This window comes from Sphaerodactylus townsendi, linkage group LG01 (assembly GCF_021028975.2).
Source record: "Sphaerodactylus townsendi isolate TG3544 linkage group LG01, MPM_Stown_v2.3, whole genome shotgun sequence".
In the NCBI taxonomy this organism is placed as follows: domain Eukaryota; kingdom Metazoa; phylum Chordata; class Lepidosauria; order Squamata; family Sphaerodactylidae; genus Sphaerodactylus; species Sphaerodactylus townsendi.
In genome coordinates this window covers 142,841,067-142,858,485 of record NC_059425.1, presented here as the reverse complement: position 1 = coordinate 142,858,485, position 17,419 = coordinate 142,841,067, and the positions used below count along the sequence as shown (strand labels likewise).

Sequence of the window (17,419 nt, the reverse complement as noted above, 5' to 3'; positions counted from 1 at the left end):
ACACTGCCACAAGCTGCTTCTTCTGAACTTGCCTTAGTTGAGGGCCTGCAGCAGTAGCTGATTAACACTTCTGTGTTCTTGTGCTATAAGCAATCAACTTCAAGGAAAAGTTTCTCATGCCTTCTTGTGGATTTCCAAATTATTCCAAAAACAACAGCATAATAAAAATTTAATCTCTCTCTTCAAAGAAAGTCTCCCACACTTTCTGAAAGGTTGGAAGCACCCCAAAAAGTTATCTTTGTATTTTAAAAAACTTGAAAATAATTTGAAGAAATTATTGAAAATAATTTGAATTTTTTTTGAAAAAAAATTAAAATAATGTTAGCTAGTAGCCTACCCAGTTAAAAGGAGCAAGTCTGGTTACATTAGTGGATGGAATGCATATAATTAGTCCAGGCTTTGGTCCTGGAGTGATAACCCCCCCTCCCCAAAAAGTTATTTTAATGAAAAATATCCTCTTCAAAGTTCAAAGGTTAGTCTTTATTGCAGATACTAAAGAAAAGCCTTGACAAAACCAAATGACATCCCACACTCTTTCCTAATTGCAAAGAAATTGGTAGATAACACAACAATTAATGTTTTTAATTGTATAATTCACAAATAATTTGTATAATATACGAATCATGTTATCCAGATACAGGAAACCTAAACATAGCAGCCTCATCTTAAGGTGAACACTGACTTCTAATATGTAGACCACTGAACTGGAAAGGGAATGGGAGAATCCTTCCAAGGTAAAAGATGATTTCATGCCAAGTAAAGAAACTAAGGGGATTGTCTGTACATTCAAATAAAGAAGACTGTTCAAAAAAGAATAACATGAAAAGTTAAAAGTTTTCTCAGTACTCACTTGCCCTATGTTTTCATATGGCTAAAAAAAAGTTCCAATAGATTTTAATGCACAGATGTATAAGGATTGCTTGGACTTCTGTTCTCCAAATAAAAAGGTAAAAGTAGTCCCCTGTGCAAGCACAGGATTACTGAACCTGACCGTGAGATGATATAACTTTACAAGATTTACTAGGCAGACTATGTTTACAAAGTGGTTTGCCTCCCTAGCTGGGTCTTCATATTATCAACCTCGGAAGGATGGAAGGTTGAGTCAACATTGAGACAGCTACCTAAAACTGACTTCTACAGGGATCAAACTCAGATTGTAAGCAGAGCTTTGACTGCAGTACTACAACTTATCACTCTGTGCCACAGAGCTCAAGACATTCCCCACATACTTGTCAATATTTACCTGGGAGTCCTGTTGTTCCTGGTAACCCTTTGGGCCCTCGACCAGGGAACCCTCTCTCCCCCTTTTCTCCAGTTTCACCTAAAATGGACCAATAAAACATTATATTCAGTCTGTATAAAGAAATGTTCTGTACTAAAAGTCACTGAAAACCAGCTGGCAAGACTAATGAACTATTCAGTATAAGCCATGGAAAGTAATGTTGCTGTAAGAACACATATCATGTATTGTGACAATGTGTAAGTGTAGCTGTTGCCATGCCATAACCTAGCAGGAAGACTTAAATTCTGATTGTTACATAATCCCTTACCTATTTCTAGTTTTTGTTGCTAAGAGGTATGTATCTGAAGGTCTGCATTTGTTCTCCACGTAGACTAAGTGCTTTTGGCATGCATCCTTTTTCAACTCTACACAGTCATTCATTATGCTAGCACATTTACGTGTGGTGTGCTTTCAAGCTGATTTCTCATTTTAATTCCACCTAACATTTCTGTGGGTGGAAGAGTTCTATTTGTAGACTCCAATGCCAGGCATTTCACTGTGCACCAAGCAGTGTGTGGGCAGTAGGTGTTCTCCTGGCATCCAACTGTACTAGAATGACACACGACCTAGTGCATGCAGATCACTTGCAGCTGGACTAAATAGAGGTTCAGAACAAGGCTGTGATATAAAGGAGTGATGGAAGTATCTCAGTACAGAGCCCCCGTAATCGAGCCAGAGTCAGCAGGAACAAGCCCCTAGATTCTACCTTCAGCAGCTAGCCTTTGGAGGGCAGAACATCTTGGGACCTGAACTGGACAGTCTAATCTCATCAGATCTTGGAAGCTATGCCGGGGTGGCCCAGGTTAGTACTCGGATGGGAGACCACCAAGGAAGTTCAGAGTTGCATCCAGAGTTAGCCAGTGACAAAACCCCTCTGAACTTCTCTTGTCTTGAAAACCCTGCAGCTGCCATTCAGCTGTCTTCAGCACCCTCATTAAGGTAACGGCACATGCATGTTTAGTTCGGCAAAGAGAAGGTTAAGGGGTGACATGATAACCATGTTTAAATATTTGAAGGGATGTCATGCTGAAGAGGGAGCAAGCTTGTTTTCTGCTGCTCCAGAGACTAGGACCAGGAGTAATGGGTTCAAGATGCAGGAAAAGAGATTCCATCTAATCATTAGGGGGAGCTTCCTGACCCAGCTCCCTAAGTCTCTCCTCATAGGATATGGATTCCAGACCTTTTACCATTTTGGTTATCCTCCTCTGGACCCATTCCAGCTTGTCAATATCCTTGAATTGCAATGCCCAGAACTGAACACAGTATTCCAGATGAGGTCTGACCAATGCAGAATAGAGAGGTACTATTACATCCCACGATCTAGACACTGTACTCCTATTGATGAATCCCAGAATTGCATTGGCTTTCTTGGCTGCCGCATCACACTGCTGACTCACGTTCAGCTTGTGGTCTACTAAGACTCCCAGATCCCTTTCACATGTAGTGTCGTCAAGACAGGTGTCACTCATCCGACATCTATCCATTTCATTTTTTCTGCCTACCTTTGATCCCTTTCAGCCCAATTTCACCAGGAGGACCCTTAAGGCCAGGCAGCCCCCGGGATCCAGCCTGTCCTGGGAAGCCATTTTCTCCAGAAGATCCAGGAACCCCAGGTGGTCCAGGTCGACCTGGGAGGCCAGGAGCACCAAATTCAGGCCTCCGAAGACTGGCAGCCAACTGAGCCAGTTGTTCTGTGAAATTCAAAGAATGACAGAATGAATGACAAAATGAAGGTTGCTGTGAATTGTTGATATTACTTGTAAGAGTTCACATAACAACAGAGCAATTAATGTGGGATTCTTTCAGTTGTCAATTTGCTTCTTGCCTTCCAGCAATTGCCAATATATTTTCAAACCAACCTCTATAACTATGAGGATTTTCTTCTTAAAAATTACAATAAACATTCTCATTATTGTAATCAGACCTAGCACAGTGCATAGAAGTGCCAAATGGAGCCCGGGGCCTTACACTGACATTCCTTATCTTCGATAATTCCTGGAAATTGTGAACACAAGATTCACATACTAGGAGATGAAATAGGCTACAATTAACATATAATTGTTACAGAGACTTAGGTGGAAAAGTATTCAGTATACATGTGGATGGTTAAAAGGAATGAGATTATTCACACAGTAATTTTGCTTTTAAAAGGTCCTAAGTGAGAACTTAAAGGTTGCACACTGGCATTTGTTAAAAGATTCAAATTCTATTTGTGAAAAGATTCAAACAAAGAGACCAACACAGAAGTTTCCAAATTGCTTTCCTCTCTCCCTCACTAGTATTGGTGCCTGCAAATCATTTGTTCAAGTATAGCATTGAACCTGTTAACACTTTGCTTTGCTTTATCTAGCATTTCCAAAGTCCCTGTTCTGAGCAGCATCCTGAACTGATAGAGAGAGATGAAAATATTTTGCTGGAAGCTGCTGCTGTATTCTGGTGCCTATTTTTTTAAGTAGTTCACAGGGACTGACTCAAATTAAATCACAGAGTGCAACGCAAGCCTCTTAATGTCTTGGATTACAATAGTGCAATATCCCCTAGGACAGTGTTTCCTAAATGGTGGGTTGTGTGACCTGGCACCAGGTCACAAAAGCAAAATGCTGGGGCTCCTAATGTCCTGGGCTGGGACCGACCACACCACCTCTGTCCTTGCTCGGAGGGCACCACCCACCTGGAGCCGCATTAGGCAGGACGATACAGCTGTTTCAGGGCTTCTCCCCGGCCATCCAACTACTCAGAAAGGGGCCAGGGATGGAGCTGCAGCTCACGGTAGACACTGGTGCTATGAGGGAGGTGGGGAGCCTCTTTGACACTGCCGTGTGCAGATTATAAACATTTTAGTGGATCACGAAGGAGAGGTGTTAAAATAATCAGGCCATGGGGGAAAAATGTTTGGGAAACACTGCCCTAGGATGTACACAGCAGCATCCACCTGCCAGATATCTTTTTCCACACAATAAATCCCAGCCGAAAAATGTTTTAATATATAAATCAAGAATGAAACAAATGTTTAAGTCTTTAACTTCATACATATCTGGAAAAGACAGATTAGTAGCTGCTCTCCCATAAACCTCGGCACATTTTAAAACGCTGAACCCCACCACTACCTATTAATTCCCCTGTTATCAGGAAATTGTTCACTGCCCTAATTTAATGACAAGAGTATTATAATGACAGGGCAAACTCTGAACATGGCCATTTACAGCTTCTTTCTAAACCTTATAAAAGTGACTTCTTGAGCTCCATAAAAGGTGAACTGTAAATTAAAAATTAATGGTTCAATGAAGTTACTTATCCTTGTTCATTCTTTGGGCAGTAATTATGCCAGTAGGGCAGCACTGCAGACTCTCCAAAATTCCAGCTGTCATGGTGGTCTTATACTGAGATGGTTATGCCATATGGAAGTGGATAGAACAGGGGTAGGGAACCTTTATCACTCAAAGAGCCATTTGGACCCGTTTTCCACGGGAAAAGAAAACACTTGGAGCCGCAAATAATTTTTGACATTTAAAATAAAGATAACACTAAATATATAGGGTTTTTTTTACCTTTTACTCCGCTCATTCTGAGAAGCGCATGGATGCACCCGCCCTGCTGCCTGCAGGGCGGGCAAGGATGAAGCCGGCGGCTCGGCCTCTCCGGCTGCCGGGAAAGCGCCCGCCCCGCTCCAACGGGGCGGGCGAGAGGGGAAGCCAACCGTGGGCAATTGGTGCACCCGCCCTGCTGCCTGCATGGCGGGCAAGGATGGGGCCGGCAGCTCGGCTCGTGGAGCCACAGTGCAAGGGCAGAAGAGCCGCATGCGGCTCTCGAGCCGCAGGTTCCCTACCCCTGGGATAGAACAATTACTCCACTGTACTCTTCAAATACCATTTAGTTCATTGGATCTTAAACTCCAGTGGGACTAAGATCAGCAGCTGAAGGCCCATGTACTGGGTGTAAATCCTTCTTTATTTCATCCAGCTTCACACAAAATGTATAACAAGGAATATTATATTGTGGCTAGATCTCATGTTCCAGGACACAAATGCCACAGAGCACTTGGGCATCACTCCTCTGCCACCCCACATTTTGTGGCTCCTTAATATCTTGGTATTGGGGCTCATGGTAACAATTCCTCCAGTAGGTTCCCACAGCCCATCCCACAAAAAACCCATTTATTTATTTATTTACAAAAATGTGTACCCCACCTTTCTGTCTTACAAAGGCCACCAAGCCAGCTAAAAATTTAAAACATCTATGATAAAATCACATTCAAAACCATTAAATCAAAGTTGATCCACTGCTTTGATGATACCTCTTCTGCAACTAGTAAATCCAAAGTTTGGCATTTGAGTTGATTTATGCCAAAAAAGTATCACATCACAGGAATTTTAAAATTAATGCATTGGCTGATATACAACAAAGGAGACAACGCATGCACAGTTAACATTCTGAATGCAAACCAACTTGCAGTCTTCTGGCTGGTCACATAAGTAGGTAAAGGTTATTTACCTTGCATTACTCTCATGCAAACCTGCTTAATGTGTCCATCAGTTGGCATGCGACCCTGGAATTAAAAAAATCATAAAATCATTCTATAAATCATTGAGACACATTGTAAGACTACTTCAAATGGAAATACTGTTAAGGTGAAGGGTCCAATCCTGCAATGAAAACCATGAATGCATCCACCTCTCTCTCTGCAGGCCAAAGCAGCTCCAACAATCATGGAGCAAAAGGATGCCAGGAAAAGGGAAGGGGAACAGCAATCCAGATGTTTAGTCATGAAACCCCCAACTCCTCATCAGCATTTTCTTCTTCTGTGATTTGTCACAGACATGCAGGACGCACTGCAGATAAGGAAACGCTTCACAGGAGGGCGGGGGAGTGCATAGTAATACAGCATCCAGCCACACTTAGTACAACTCACAGCCAAATGCTCCTGGTGCCACAACTCCTTGGAGGCTGAGCTGCTGTGAGTTTCAGCAGTGGGAGACTGCCACAGGATCTGCCTCCGCCCCCTCCCCAAGTACCTCATTCAGCCTTTTGTATTGGCCTCAACACTCACGTTTTACATTGGCGTATCTGCTTTCAACAAAAAATCAGCATCCAGCCTTAGTATTTATGGACCAATGCAAAAACAGTCATCAGGCCCATCTAGTTGCATTATTTTAGGTGACATGACAAAATGAGCGCCACAGAATTTCTCAGGGTAATGCACTATCAGAGATAAATTTAGTTTATGGCTGCCAAGCCCCAGAAGTTGGGGGTGTAAATTCCCGCAACCAAGATGAAAATGGTATTACACCCAACAACACAGGATCAGAAGTTACGGTGAGTGACCCAGAGCAGCACTGCCAGGAACAACCAGCTTGATACAGCATCCTTCCCTGCACCCAACAGCAACCATGCATAACAACTTGATGACTTCCTGCTTATTCTTTCATACCCTCCCCTAGCAATTTGATTACACTTTTACAAATAATACTTTATAGATTGGTGCCTGTTTTTATGGAGTAAAAAGCAGAGAGACAAAAGAGGCCTCCCTCCATCTGTACAGCCATCAGTTTTGTCATGGGACAGGCCAAAGAAAATGAAGATGAGCTTGGATTTATACCTCGCCTTTCTCTCCTGTAAGACATCTCAAAGCGGATTAAAATCTCCTTCTCTTCCTCTCCCTACAACAGACACCTCTGTGAGGCAGGTGGGGCTGAGAGAGTTCTGAAAGGACTGTGAGAGAGTTCTGAAAGCACGCTTTATGTGTAGGAGTGGGGAAACAAATCCAGTTCACCAGATAAGAGTCAAACCTGATTCTCCAGTTCACCAGATAAGATCAAACCTGATTCTCCAGATTAGAGTTCACTGCTCTTAACCATTCTATCATGCTGGCTCTCAAAATATACATATGAATAAAAGGAAGTTGTTACTTACGGCTGGACCCTGGCTTCCAGGTAGCCCTGGAGCACCTTGTTCCCCTTGCATACCACGAGGTCCAGGTGGCCCACGCAGTCCTTCTATACCAGACAAACCACGACTGCCTTCAGGCCCACGTGACCCAGGTTCACCAGGATTCCCAACCTAAAAAATTATATGCATTGAGCATGTGACTCTTTGCTGAGAATGCTACTGTGACAGAATGCAGAGAAAAGTATGTTTCAATAGGTGCAGGTCTGTCAGCAGCCATTATTGTTTTCACTCAGAGAGAGGAATAGAGGCCTAGGAACAGGGAAATCACCTGACTGGCTGAGGCAACCCTGCACTCTGATTGGTCACTGAAGACTTGATGCCACTATGAGGGAGGAGGTTATCTCCTTGTGTAAAACTATATGACAGGCTTTTGGAGCCTGAAGCTTATAAAGAGTTAACTGCCTTTGCTGTGTTAAAAACATAATCACTCTAAGAGAAGTAGTGGCAGTCCATGCGTGATTCTGGTTTGCCTAACTGTGTGACAGCCCAATGTGTTGTGGTTGCAAGCAAATATAGAAGACAGACTAGGAAATCTGGTGGTTAGCTTATTGAGGAGCTATTAACCAAGGAGGGACAGATCTTCCAGGCAGTGAAAAGAAGAATCCTAAAGAATCTGCTGTATGGGCTTTTGCTTTATTTTCCTCTATGTGATGGTTTTATGTTTATTTTGGGGGCTCTATCTGTGAGGGCTGAGTAAGGATATTGAAGTTATGTACCAACCAACCCCTCCCCCTTGCATGCCATCCCTCACTCACTCACTCACTCACTCACTCACTCACTCACTCACTCACTCACTCACTCACCTTCCTTTGCATGCTACCCCTCCCTCCCAGTGGTGGGATTCAGCAGGTTCGCACCACTTCGGCAGAACCAGTTGTTAAAATGGTGCTTGTAAACAAACAGTTGTTAAATTATTTGAATCCCTCCACCGCTCCCCCCTCCCTCCGCTAGGGTGGGTGGACCATGTCCATATGCCAAGCCCTCTCTCCCTCCCTCCCCTTCCCTTGCATGTCACCCTCACTCACTCCCCTCCCCTACTCCTCTTCCCTTGCATGTCATTCCCTCCCTCCCATCACTTATTCATTCCTTCTTCTAGGTCAGGGGTAGGGAACCTGCGGCTCTCCAGATGTTCAGGAACTACAATTCCCATCAGCCTCTGTCAGCATGGCCAATTGGCCGCAGGTTCCCTACCCCTGTTCTAGGTTATTCATCTCCCATTCCCATCCCGTCTTTGTTGATAAATCTTTTATTCTGTTTAAGTCCAGTCCTGCCTCAGTATTATTATTTCTGCCTTATAAGGGGTTTGCCAGAGAGATTTAAAAAAAATAATGGGCTTCCTTTGCCTGAGGGAAAGTGCTTTCTTATTATAAACGCTGCCATATTAGAAGCAGTTCAGTCCCTGAAAAGAAAAAGGTGGGGAAAATCCAAAAAGCCTGGTCAGTAAGAGGTTTCCCTGCCCGGGTGATATCTGAAAGTGTGAGGAGGAGGTGTTCTTCTCAGTTACTCTTCTACAGTATCCTAAGTATCCCACTGTAACAGGGATAAATCCTACTCCATTCTACCTTGCCAATGAGTACAGTTTATTTATTAAAATATTTATACCCTACATTTCCTTTAAGCTCAAGTTTGAACTTTCTGCCAATATAATGGAGGAAGAGCAAAGTAAGTTGGAAGAATGCTCCTTTGGTTGAAGGAAGGCTACTTGGAGGATGTTTGGATACCCTCCACAGTCTGTTTTGTACAAGTTCCCCAGGTTTCCATGCCATTTACTGTGGGAAATGAATGCTTTGAGGGCAGGTATGATTTTATAGGAGGAGCACAATCCAGATGGGGGTATGCTGCAACAACTAAGGACAGTGTGGCAAAGGCAGCACCACACTGCTTCAAAAAGGACTTGGGCCATTAAGTCAGCTCCATCCCTGAAACACCCCTGGCCCATCCACTCCCTGCACCAGCATCAGCTCAGACACCAGCATAGCTCTCTGGCAGCGCCCACTTCTGGGTTTGGCCACCACAGAGCTGTGCAGCACCTGGTCATGTTTGCTCTCTCTGCCAGGCGGGCCCCTCCACCACTCCCAAATGCCATTTTGGCCCCCATTCTGGATTGGACCATTAGTTTTGTATTTTGCTGAGTGGTAAATACAGTGAATGGAAAATTGGCAGGCTGTTCAGTAAATGAAGTTAGCGTTTTTGACCTTATTTAATATGGCTGCCATGACAACTTAGCATTCAAACAGGTTTTGATTTGGGTGCTGTGTGGTTTCCGGGCTGTATGGCCATGTTCTAGCAGCATTCTCTCCTGACATTTCGCCTGCATCTGTGGTTGGCATCTTCAGAGGATCAAAACCTTCAGAGGTTTTGATTCTTTAACTGAAATTCAGAATAACTCTAGTAATTGGGCAGGGGGATGAAGAATATAGTAACAGCCTCATCTGAGACTCTTGGTTTACTTTTATTTTGGTGGCAATCCTGAGAGATGTAAGGAGGACTGTACTTATACATAGCAATAAGTGAATAGAAAAGAAAGCAACAACTGCATAGTACATTACATGTACTTTCGCTTTCCCCTTTGCAGACAGACATAAATGTATGAATCCCTGAAGCAATTCTAAACTTTTACAAAAATCCTATGAATTAATCAAATATTTAAAATCAGCTTAACTACCAAGAAGACCACAAACCACAACAGCTTTTTAAACTTTCAATTTTTATATTCTATAAATATATCTGCAGAGGAAATAAATATTAGATAAGCTAGAAATTGGCGACACAAATGTTTGCAAACGACTGCGTTGCAGGGAAAGGAAGAAATATCTGCAACTATTTCTGTGTCTCAGAGAAGCACAGTACTAATTACAGCATTTGGTAATCTTGGAGTAAAAAAATAGTAAAGATATGCGAAGATTTTCATGTTAATTCTCAGAACAGAAATTAATAGAAAAACAAGTTCACAAGGAGCCTTCCAAGATTTAAATAATCGAACATTACCTGGATCTCATGGATTATATACAACCCTGTTGGCACACTGCTAACAGGAAATCTCTTTTTAAAAAAAAAAAAAAAATCTGCTTGATGCTTCTGTGTAGGACTAGTGATAAATGTGAGTTATTGATGACAAAAGCATAATTGTAGTTATTTTGAAATAAAGTTTTTTTTAAAAAGCAGCAGTTATGTTTAATATCTGAATAATGTATGTAGCAGCTATGCAGTGACCCCTCCCACCTGTGAAAGGCTGAAGTTGTAGTCCCCAGCAGTCGTGTACATTACAGCCAGGAAGCAAGCAGTACTTCTCTCAATGTGGGTCTCATGCATGCTGCTCTGGCTTCCTCCACTTATGTTCCACCAGAGTTTGCCACTACCTCTTGACTCTGCCGAGCCCCTTGTCCCCACTGAGTCTGAGAGAGCTGCTGGCATGAGTCCCTATATTCTGGGGCCCCAGTTCTCTGCCTGGGACCCAATCTCCCACACTGCTGGCTTTGTATGTACAATTGTATGTATGTAAACTGTACCTAACACTCCACATCCAATCTATATTCTTCCACTGGAACATCACTGTAGAACTAGCATGGGAAAGTGTAGCTCTGTGCAAACATTTCAAGGAACATGAATATCCATGCAACAGTCACTTCCAGATTAGATTTCTGCAACACACTCTACACAGGGCTACCCTTTGTGCCAGCTCTGAAAGCTCTAACTAGTCCAGAATGCAGCACTGAAGGTCCTGACAGGGACCCTGTGGTGGGCCCATATCCAACCAGTGCTCCACCAGCTGCACTGAATCCAGGTGGAGCACGAAATTAGGTTCAAGGTGCTTGTACTCACACACAAAGAGTTTAATGGTATGAGGTCCACGTACCTTGAGGACCATCTCTCCTGGTACATTCCCTAAAGAGCATTTAGATCCGGGAATAATAATCTACTGGTGGTCTCTGGCCCCAGAGAAGTTCAGTTAGCCTTGACCAAGGCCCTGGCCCCAGCCTGAGGGAACTCCCTGTCTGATGAGACCAGGGCTCTGGGGGATCTTATGCAATTTCACATGTAAAACAGGCATGTAAAACAGAAAAGTTCCACCAGGCATATGGTTGAGACAGCCATAATATCATTTGACCTCCCCTTCCCCTCTTTCCCTGTTTTTCCTGTCCTCTTATCAAGACATTGATGCAGAGGCGTAGCTGGGTCATACTGTGCCCAGTGTGCACTCTGCATTTTCCGCCCCCCACTGAGGTGCCCCTCCCCCACACACTTACCTTAGTTCAACCTGAAAGTGCAGGCTGGAAAAGCGGAATGTTCACTTGAGTCTGAAAACGGCCTGGTGGGAACTACACTTCCCAGAGGTCTCCTGGGAAGTGTAGTTCCTACCAGGCCGTTTTCAGACTCAAGTGAACATGCCGCTTTTCCAGCCTGCACTTTCAGGCTGAACTAAGGTAAGTGTGTGGGGGCGGGGGGGGGCGACATGGTGGCACTGTGGGGGGGCGGGGGTGATCCCCCCGGGTGTGTGCCCGGTGCAATGCGCACCCACCCCATCCCTTAGTAGCTCTGCCTCTGCACTGATGTGTTATCCACACTGCTACAGGGCTGTTTTATTTGTCTCTTGGATTAACAGCTGAATTGATTGGATATTGCTGGAATGTTTTTAATTTTTCAGATGTTTTTATTTATATGTATATTTATATCAATGTTGTACGCCACCTTGAGTCCAGGAGGGGATGGGCAGCGGGTGTACTATGTGACACACATAGAAGATGCATAATCCTGTATATATGAACTATTAAATAATGCAACCCAGCTCTACTGGGAACTCTTTCTTGCCGTCTCATACTATTAATTTACCTGTCTCTTCACTTCCATTACTGTCATACCCAGACAACTGGTGTGTGTGTGTGTGGGTGGGTGTGGGGGGGGGGGGTTGTCATGTTTCTAACTTTGAGAAACCTTCCAGTAATTTACAGCTGTATAATAAAAATGAATGATAGCTCACATTTGCCTTAACTTTCTTCCTTGGGGAACTAAATATTTAAACTCCATTTGTGAAGCCAAACAACCATCTTATTGTTAGAAATATTCTGCTGATTTATTATGCCTTTGATTTTCAGTAACAATGCAGTTCATCATACTTACAGATCCTTTAGGGCCTGGCAAACCCATGTCGCCCTAACAAAACAAGATAAACTATGTCAAGATAGTGTATGAATGCGATGATTTGATATTCTCTAAATAGTCAGGAGTTATACCACTATTAGAAGAAAGGAGAATTCCTGGCATTTGTAATAAAGTACCCACCAAAATGATACAAAGGTATCACAAGAAACTCACGTTATACTGTAAGCTTTAAAAGAGGAAAATGTTGAAAACAAGGAGTATTCATCTACCTATTGCAAAATATTTGTATTCACTATACAAGATCCAATTCAGAATCATCCTCAACAATCTTGCATTTATAGGGGCCGGAGCTCTCCTTCCATGCAAGAAACCTTCTGCCTGTGGAACTGAAGCATTCCATTTATGCAAGCTTCCTTGTGCTAGTGCAGTGGTGGCGAACCTATGGCACTCCAGATGTTCATGGACTACAATTCCCATCAGCCCCTGGCCATGCTGGCAGGGGCTGATGGAAATTGTAGTCCATGAACATCTGGAGTGCCATAGGTTCGCCACCACAGTGCTAGTGGAATATAACACACAACCCAGCATCTCCTAAAATAAATATGGCCATGAAAACCTAATATAAGTTCATTCTCTATGAATTTACCAACTATTTCAGATACCTTATTTAGCACTTAGTCGCATTATTATGACATAGCCAATCAATTTTCATTCGTTTCAAAATACAAAACTCTTGCGACAATAAGTTATAGAATCTTTTTTCCAACTTATGGGGGAAAGCTTCTGATTTTATCAGTTTTTAGTGTCTATAAAGCTCTAGGAAATGGAAAGTAGTTCTTACAAAGTCTCCTTTTCCTCCTGGCTCCCCTTCTCCACCAGCAGAGCCCTGCATTATAACAAGAAGTAGGTATCATGTATTTTTTCCAGAATTCTGACAATATTAGAAACATGAGAAACAACATGAATGTATGCTTACTTGTTCTCCTTTGGGTCCTGGTTCACCAACTATACCCTATATGCAATTTAAAAAGATTACATTTTTTTAAAATTAAAAAATTATTAACATAAATTTAGTTTATTTTAGTTCATTTATAGCCACCATTCCACTGAGAAGGTAGCTTATAAAATTTTTAAAAATGATCAGATAGCAAGTAAAACATAGCCTAAACCATTAAAGTGCAAAATCTGAATTCACTTTTAGGAAGCAATGGCATGGGACACTTTTGCACATGCAGAATAATGTATTTTCAACTGGTTTGGTGGGTTTTCCGGGCTGTGTGGCCGTGGTCTGGTGGATCTTGTTTCTAATGTTTCGCCTGCATCTGTAGCTGGCATCTTCTGAAGATGAAGATGCCAGCCACAGATGCAGGCAAAATGTTAGGAACAAGATCCACCAGACAGCCTGGAAAACCCACCAGAACCAATTGAATCCGGCCGTGAAAGCCTTCGACAATACAATTTATTTTCAATCCACTTTCACAATTGTTTGCAAGTGGATTATGGCCCCTTCTGCACATGCAGAATAATGCACTTTCAATCCACTTTCAATCCACTTTGCAACTGGATTTTACTATTCTGCACATGTGGAAGGGGCCTAAGGTAAGACCAGGTGGTTGCCCCAAAGACCAACCCACTTGGGCCATCTGCCTTAGGCCTACTGCATCATGATCTAAAGTGGCTTAGCTAAAACTGCATTTCTGGAGTGTAACATATTTGTTAGCAATGCAAGCACTGCCATTAGTTGGCTTCTAGTGCAATCTGTAGAAGTTGTAAGGGCAGAAAGATCTTTTTAAAAACCTTACATGGGGGCGTGGGGTGAGATATAAGTGACACTGTGGGTTGGGAATGTTTAAAACCTCTTTCTATATTATCCATTACAGAGAAATATAAAATTGGATTTTGATAGGTTATAATAGATGCATTCGCTCCCTTTAAGTATCTGGAACTGTCCCTTGTACTGAACTGAAATGGGTTGCAAGTGGGCAGAAGAATCACACTGGCATGCTCATTCAGAATTATTTAATGAAAGCAGAGTAAAAAATAATGAAAAAAAATTAGGAACAAAACCAATATTGAATTTTTAAATGAATTCAAATAAAGGTAGTGCTGTATCAGCAAAGAAACTGTACATCTGTTTACAAGAGGCAGAAAAAAACCACAAAAATGATGGTCATCAAAGGGAAAAGGGGAAGAAAGGACAAGTTTCCTGCTGCTGTCCAAATAATCCTATCCCAGACTCTGGCTGGAGGAACAGTCTCTCCCCATACAAGAGTTCAAGGTCGCCTCCTATAGCTTCAGCAGCGGGCCTTCCAGGTTGGCTTCTGACTTTTTAAGGCAGTTCAGATCTTCACAGATTTGATACAGGAGAATTGGTAAGCAAATATACATCTGTAACATGGGGGCTTGCATTTCCAGATAGAATAAAACTGTGTAATTTTGTGAATAGGTACTCCCGGTCAGCCTTTTCAATGTAAATTAATCACTTGCTCTTGACTACCTCTTCATCTTCATATCAACACTGTCTCCTTTTCTTGTGTCCAGGATTCCTGTATACCTGTATACCTTCACATCCCACTGCCTTGAGGGTTATGGCATGACTCATTTGCCTGATCCATTTGGCTTGGTTTACTGGGCCATGTTCTGAAGAAATTATTATTTTTGATAATTATTATTTCTTGGCAAGTTAGCATCGTTTGCTGGTGTTCTTCCCTCACACCCTTCCCCACCCCTCTGTCCACAAGGTGAGGGAATCATAACAGATATAACTCTCTGGGTTGAAGACAAGATTGAATCACATCAATCTCTGAACCTGCAGTTTCTTCTAGCAAGAACATAAGCACTTGGGTCTCTACTTCCATTGTGCAAGATTAATTCAACATTTCTATAGCAGTTATGACAATAGGACACTATTGCAGGAATAATTTCTATTAATAATTGCTACTGATGTTTTGTGATAACTAATAGGCAAATATCTCAGGCACTGTTGCAGGCAAAACATACTCTATTCCAAGTATAAAAAGTTCACATGGTTTACTGCAGAAATCACAGATACAATGAAGTATGCAAATCAACGCTAGTAAATGTTAATGCCAACCACCAGTGACTGAGAGGCCCCTTCCGCACACGCAAAATAATGCGTTTTCAAACCACTTTCACAACTGCTTGCAAGTGGATTTTGCCATTCCGCACAGCTTCAAAGCGCACTGAAAGCAGTTTGAAAGTGCATTATTCTGCATGTGCAGAATGAGCCAGTGTGAACTTTTTTCACGTTACACCCTAGAAAGCAATTCCTCTGGGATCTCACAGTACTTTGCTAATTCAGCTAAAGTTATAATGATGTGTGTTACTTATCAGAGCAACAAATTAAAGACAAGTAGCAGAGAACACCACTTGATTAAACTAACAGATGAAGGAGTATTTCCTGAGAAAGAGGATCCCATTGACTACTAAATCAGAATAAGATCGATCCTAACATTGGTGACTAAGCTTCTGTTAACATGAAAGCAGCCACTAAAAATTATCTGGAAGGTGGAGTAACACAGAGATGTGGGACCATCAGAATTATGTCAAAATCAAAATTTGCAAGCTTTTGGATGAGGTTCAAGTGTTATTAATATTAATGCACTAGGTGATGAAGTCATGCTCATTTGCCAATGTGAGATTTCACCCAAAGGCTGTGGAAGTTGTTGCACGGAAAACTAAATTAGACAGCAAGATTTTTATGTGGGGTACAAAAGGATGGAATATGCAAAAAATGGTATTGTATAGTTTTATTTGTACAAAAACTTCAGTAAACATATAAAGAGGATTTTTTGATGAACATCATTAAAACAGAGAGAGAAGTGGGGGGAAAAACTTAAAGGTACAGTTTTGTTCATAGTACTTAACAATAAGGGACACTGGAACATAAAATTATAACCTGCAAGCAGCTATTGCTATTCGTTTTCAGCTTTGCTTCAAAAACAGATTCAGGAATATTGTGAGAAACTAAAAAAAACCTTGAAAATTGTTATTCACAGTGAGAAGAGTGAGGTGCATTAATTCTTACTGGCAAATTATATACTCACCCTGTCACCAGTAGCACCAGGAAGTCCTGGAGGCCCAGGTAACCCTGGAAGGCCTAGGTTACCCTCAGCACCCTGTGCAAATAATCAATTTGACAGAATCTTAGGATAACTTTTAGACCTAACAAAGTGATAGTCAATAGCCAGATTCAGTGAAGCAAGTTATGGCCTTCCTATGAACAGTAGGACATCAGGCAATGATGACTATATTCCTTTCTTTTAAGTGGTAGAATTATATTGGACTGTTTCTGGCACTTCACTATGGCAGTCAGAAACAGCAGTTTTTTGCTTTTAATGGGTGTGCTAAAAATACTATCCTCCCTCTCCCCCATGGTGTGAGCATTCCTCTCTAACAGTGAGCTCTTTCAGACCCCTAATATTCAGGCTTCCTTCAGCAGACACCGCACAAATGACGTTTGAATCATCTGAAAGAACCCATTCATGTTTGCTAGCTATTAATGCCAAATAGAAGCTAGTTTTCTTTAAAGCTAGTCTTTCAGTATTTCTACTTCTAGAAAACGAATAGCACAACCAAACAGGAAAACAACCTTTCCAAATGGCACATACAAAAAGAGACTTCTGATTTTTCATAGTACTACCTAAAAATGACATATTCCAAAATCAGCTTCCTGGGATTCTAATAAGAAATATGATTATAGTAGAGTTGGGACAAGGAAAACCAACAACAATCCTATTCATACTCATTTGTAACTTGTTTGATAAATGAATAAGAACCATAAGCACGTGGAAAAATAAACATGAATCGGATGGCAAGAGGCACAGGCTGCTTACCATTTTACCTGGTATGCCTGGCGGGCCTGCAGGACCTGGCTCTCCTCTGCCGCCCTTTCATGAAACAAGAAGACACTTGTTATATCATAGAAGCATTTTCTTTTGAATGTAAATTAAAACAAAATATATTTTATCAATGTTGGTCATAAAAATATTAACTAATTGATCTCAATAATCTCCTAATAGAAAGAAGTGCAAAGTTTCAAGAACCAGAGTACAGCAAGTCTTTTTGTCC

At 42.0% G+C, this 17,419-nt stretch overlaps 1 protein-coding gene across 1 annotated transcript in view; it reads right to left on the bottom strand.

Annotated features, from left to right (window-relative positions):
• The window catches only part of COL9A1 (collagen type IX alpha 1 chain), an 86,204-nt gene that overhangs the window by 4,875 nt on the left and 63,910 nt on the right, over window positions 1-17,419 (bottom strand). Inside the window, exons 29-37 of the mRNA XM_048496309.1 lie at window positions 17,185-17,238; window positions 16,396-16,467; window positions 13,305-13,340; window positions 13,170-13,214; window positions 12,347-12,379; window positions 7,193-7,339; window positions 5,774-5,828; window positions 2,785-2,973; window positions 1,244-1,321 (exon numbers count right to left, since the gene is read on the bottom strand). Coding sequence (XP_048352266.1) covers window positions 1,244-1,321; window positions 2,785-2,973; window positions 5,774-5,828; window positions 7,193-7,339; window positions 12,347-12,379; window positions 13,170-13,214; window positions 13,305-13,340; window positions 16,396-16,467; window positions 17,185-17,238 — 709 coding nt within the window. The remainder of the gene's footprint in view (window positions 1-1,243; window positions 1,322-2,784; window positions 2,974-5,773; window positions 5,829-7,192; window positions 7,340-12,346; window positions 12,380-13,169; window positions 13,215-13,304; window positions 13,341-16,395; window positions 16,468-17,184; window positions 17,239-17,419) is intronic.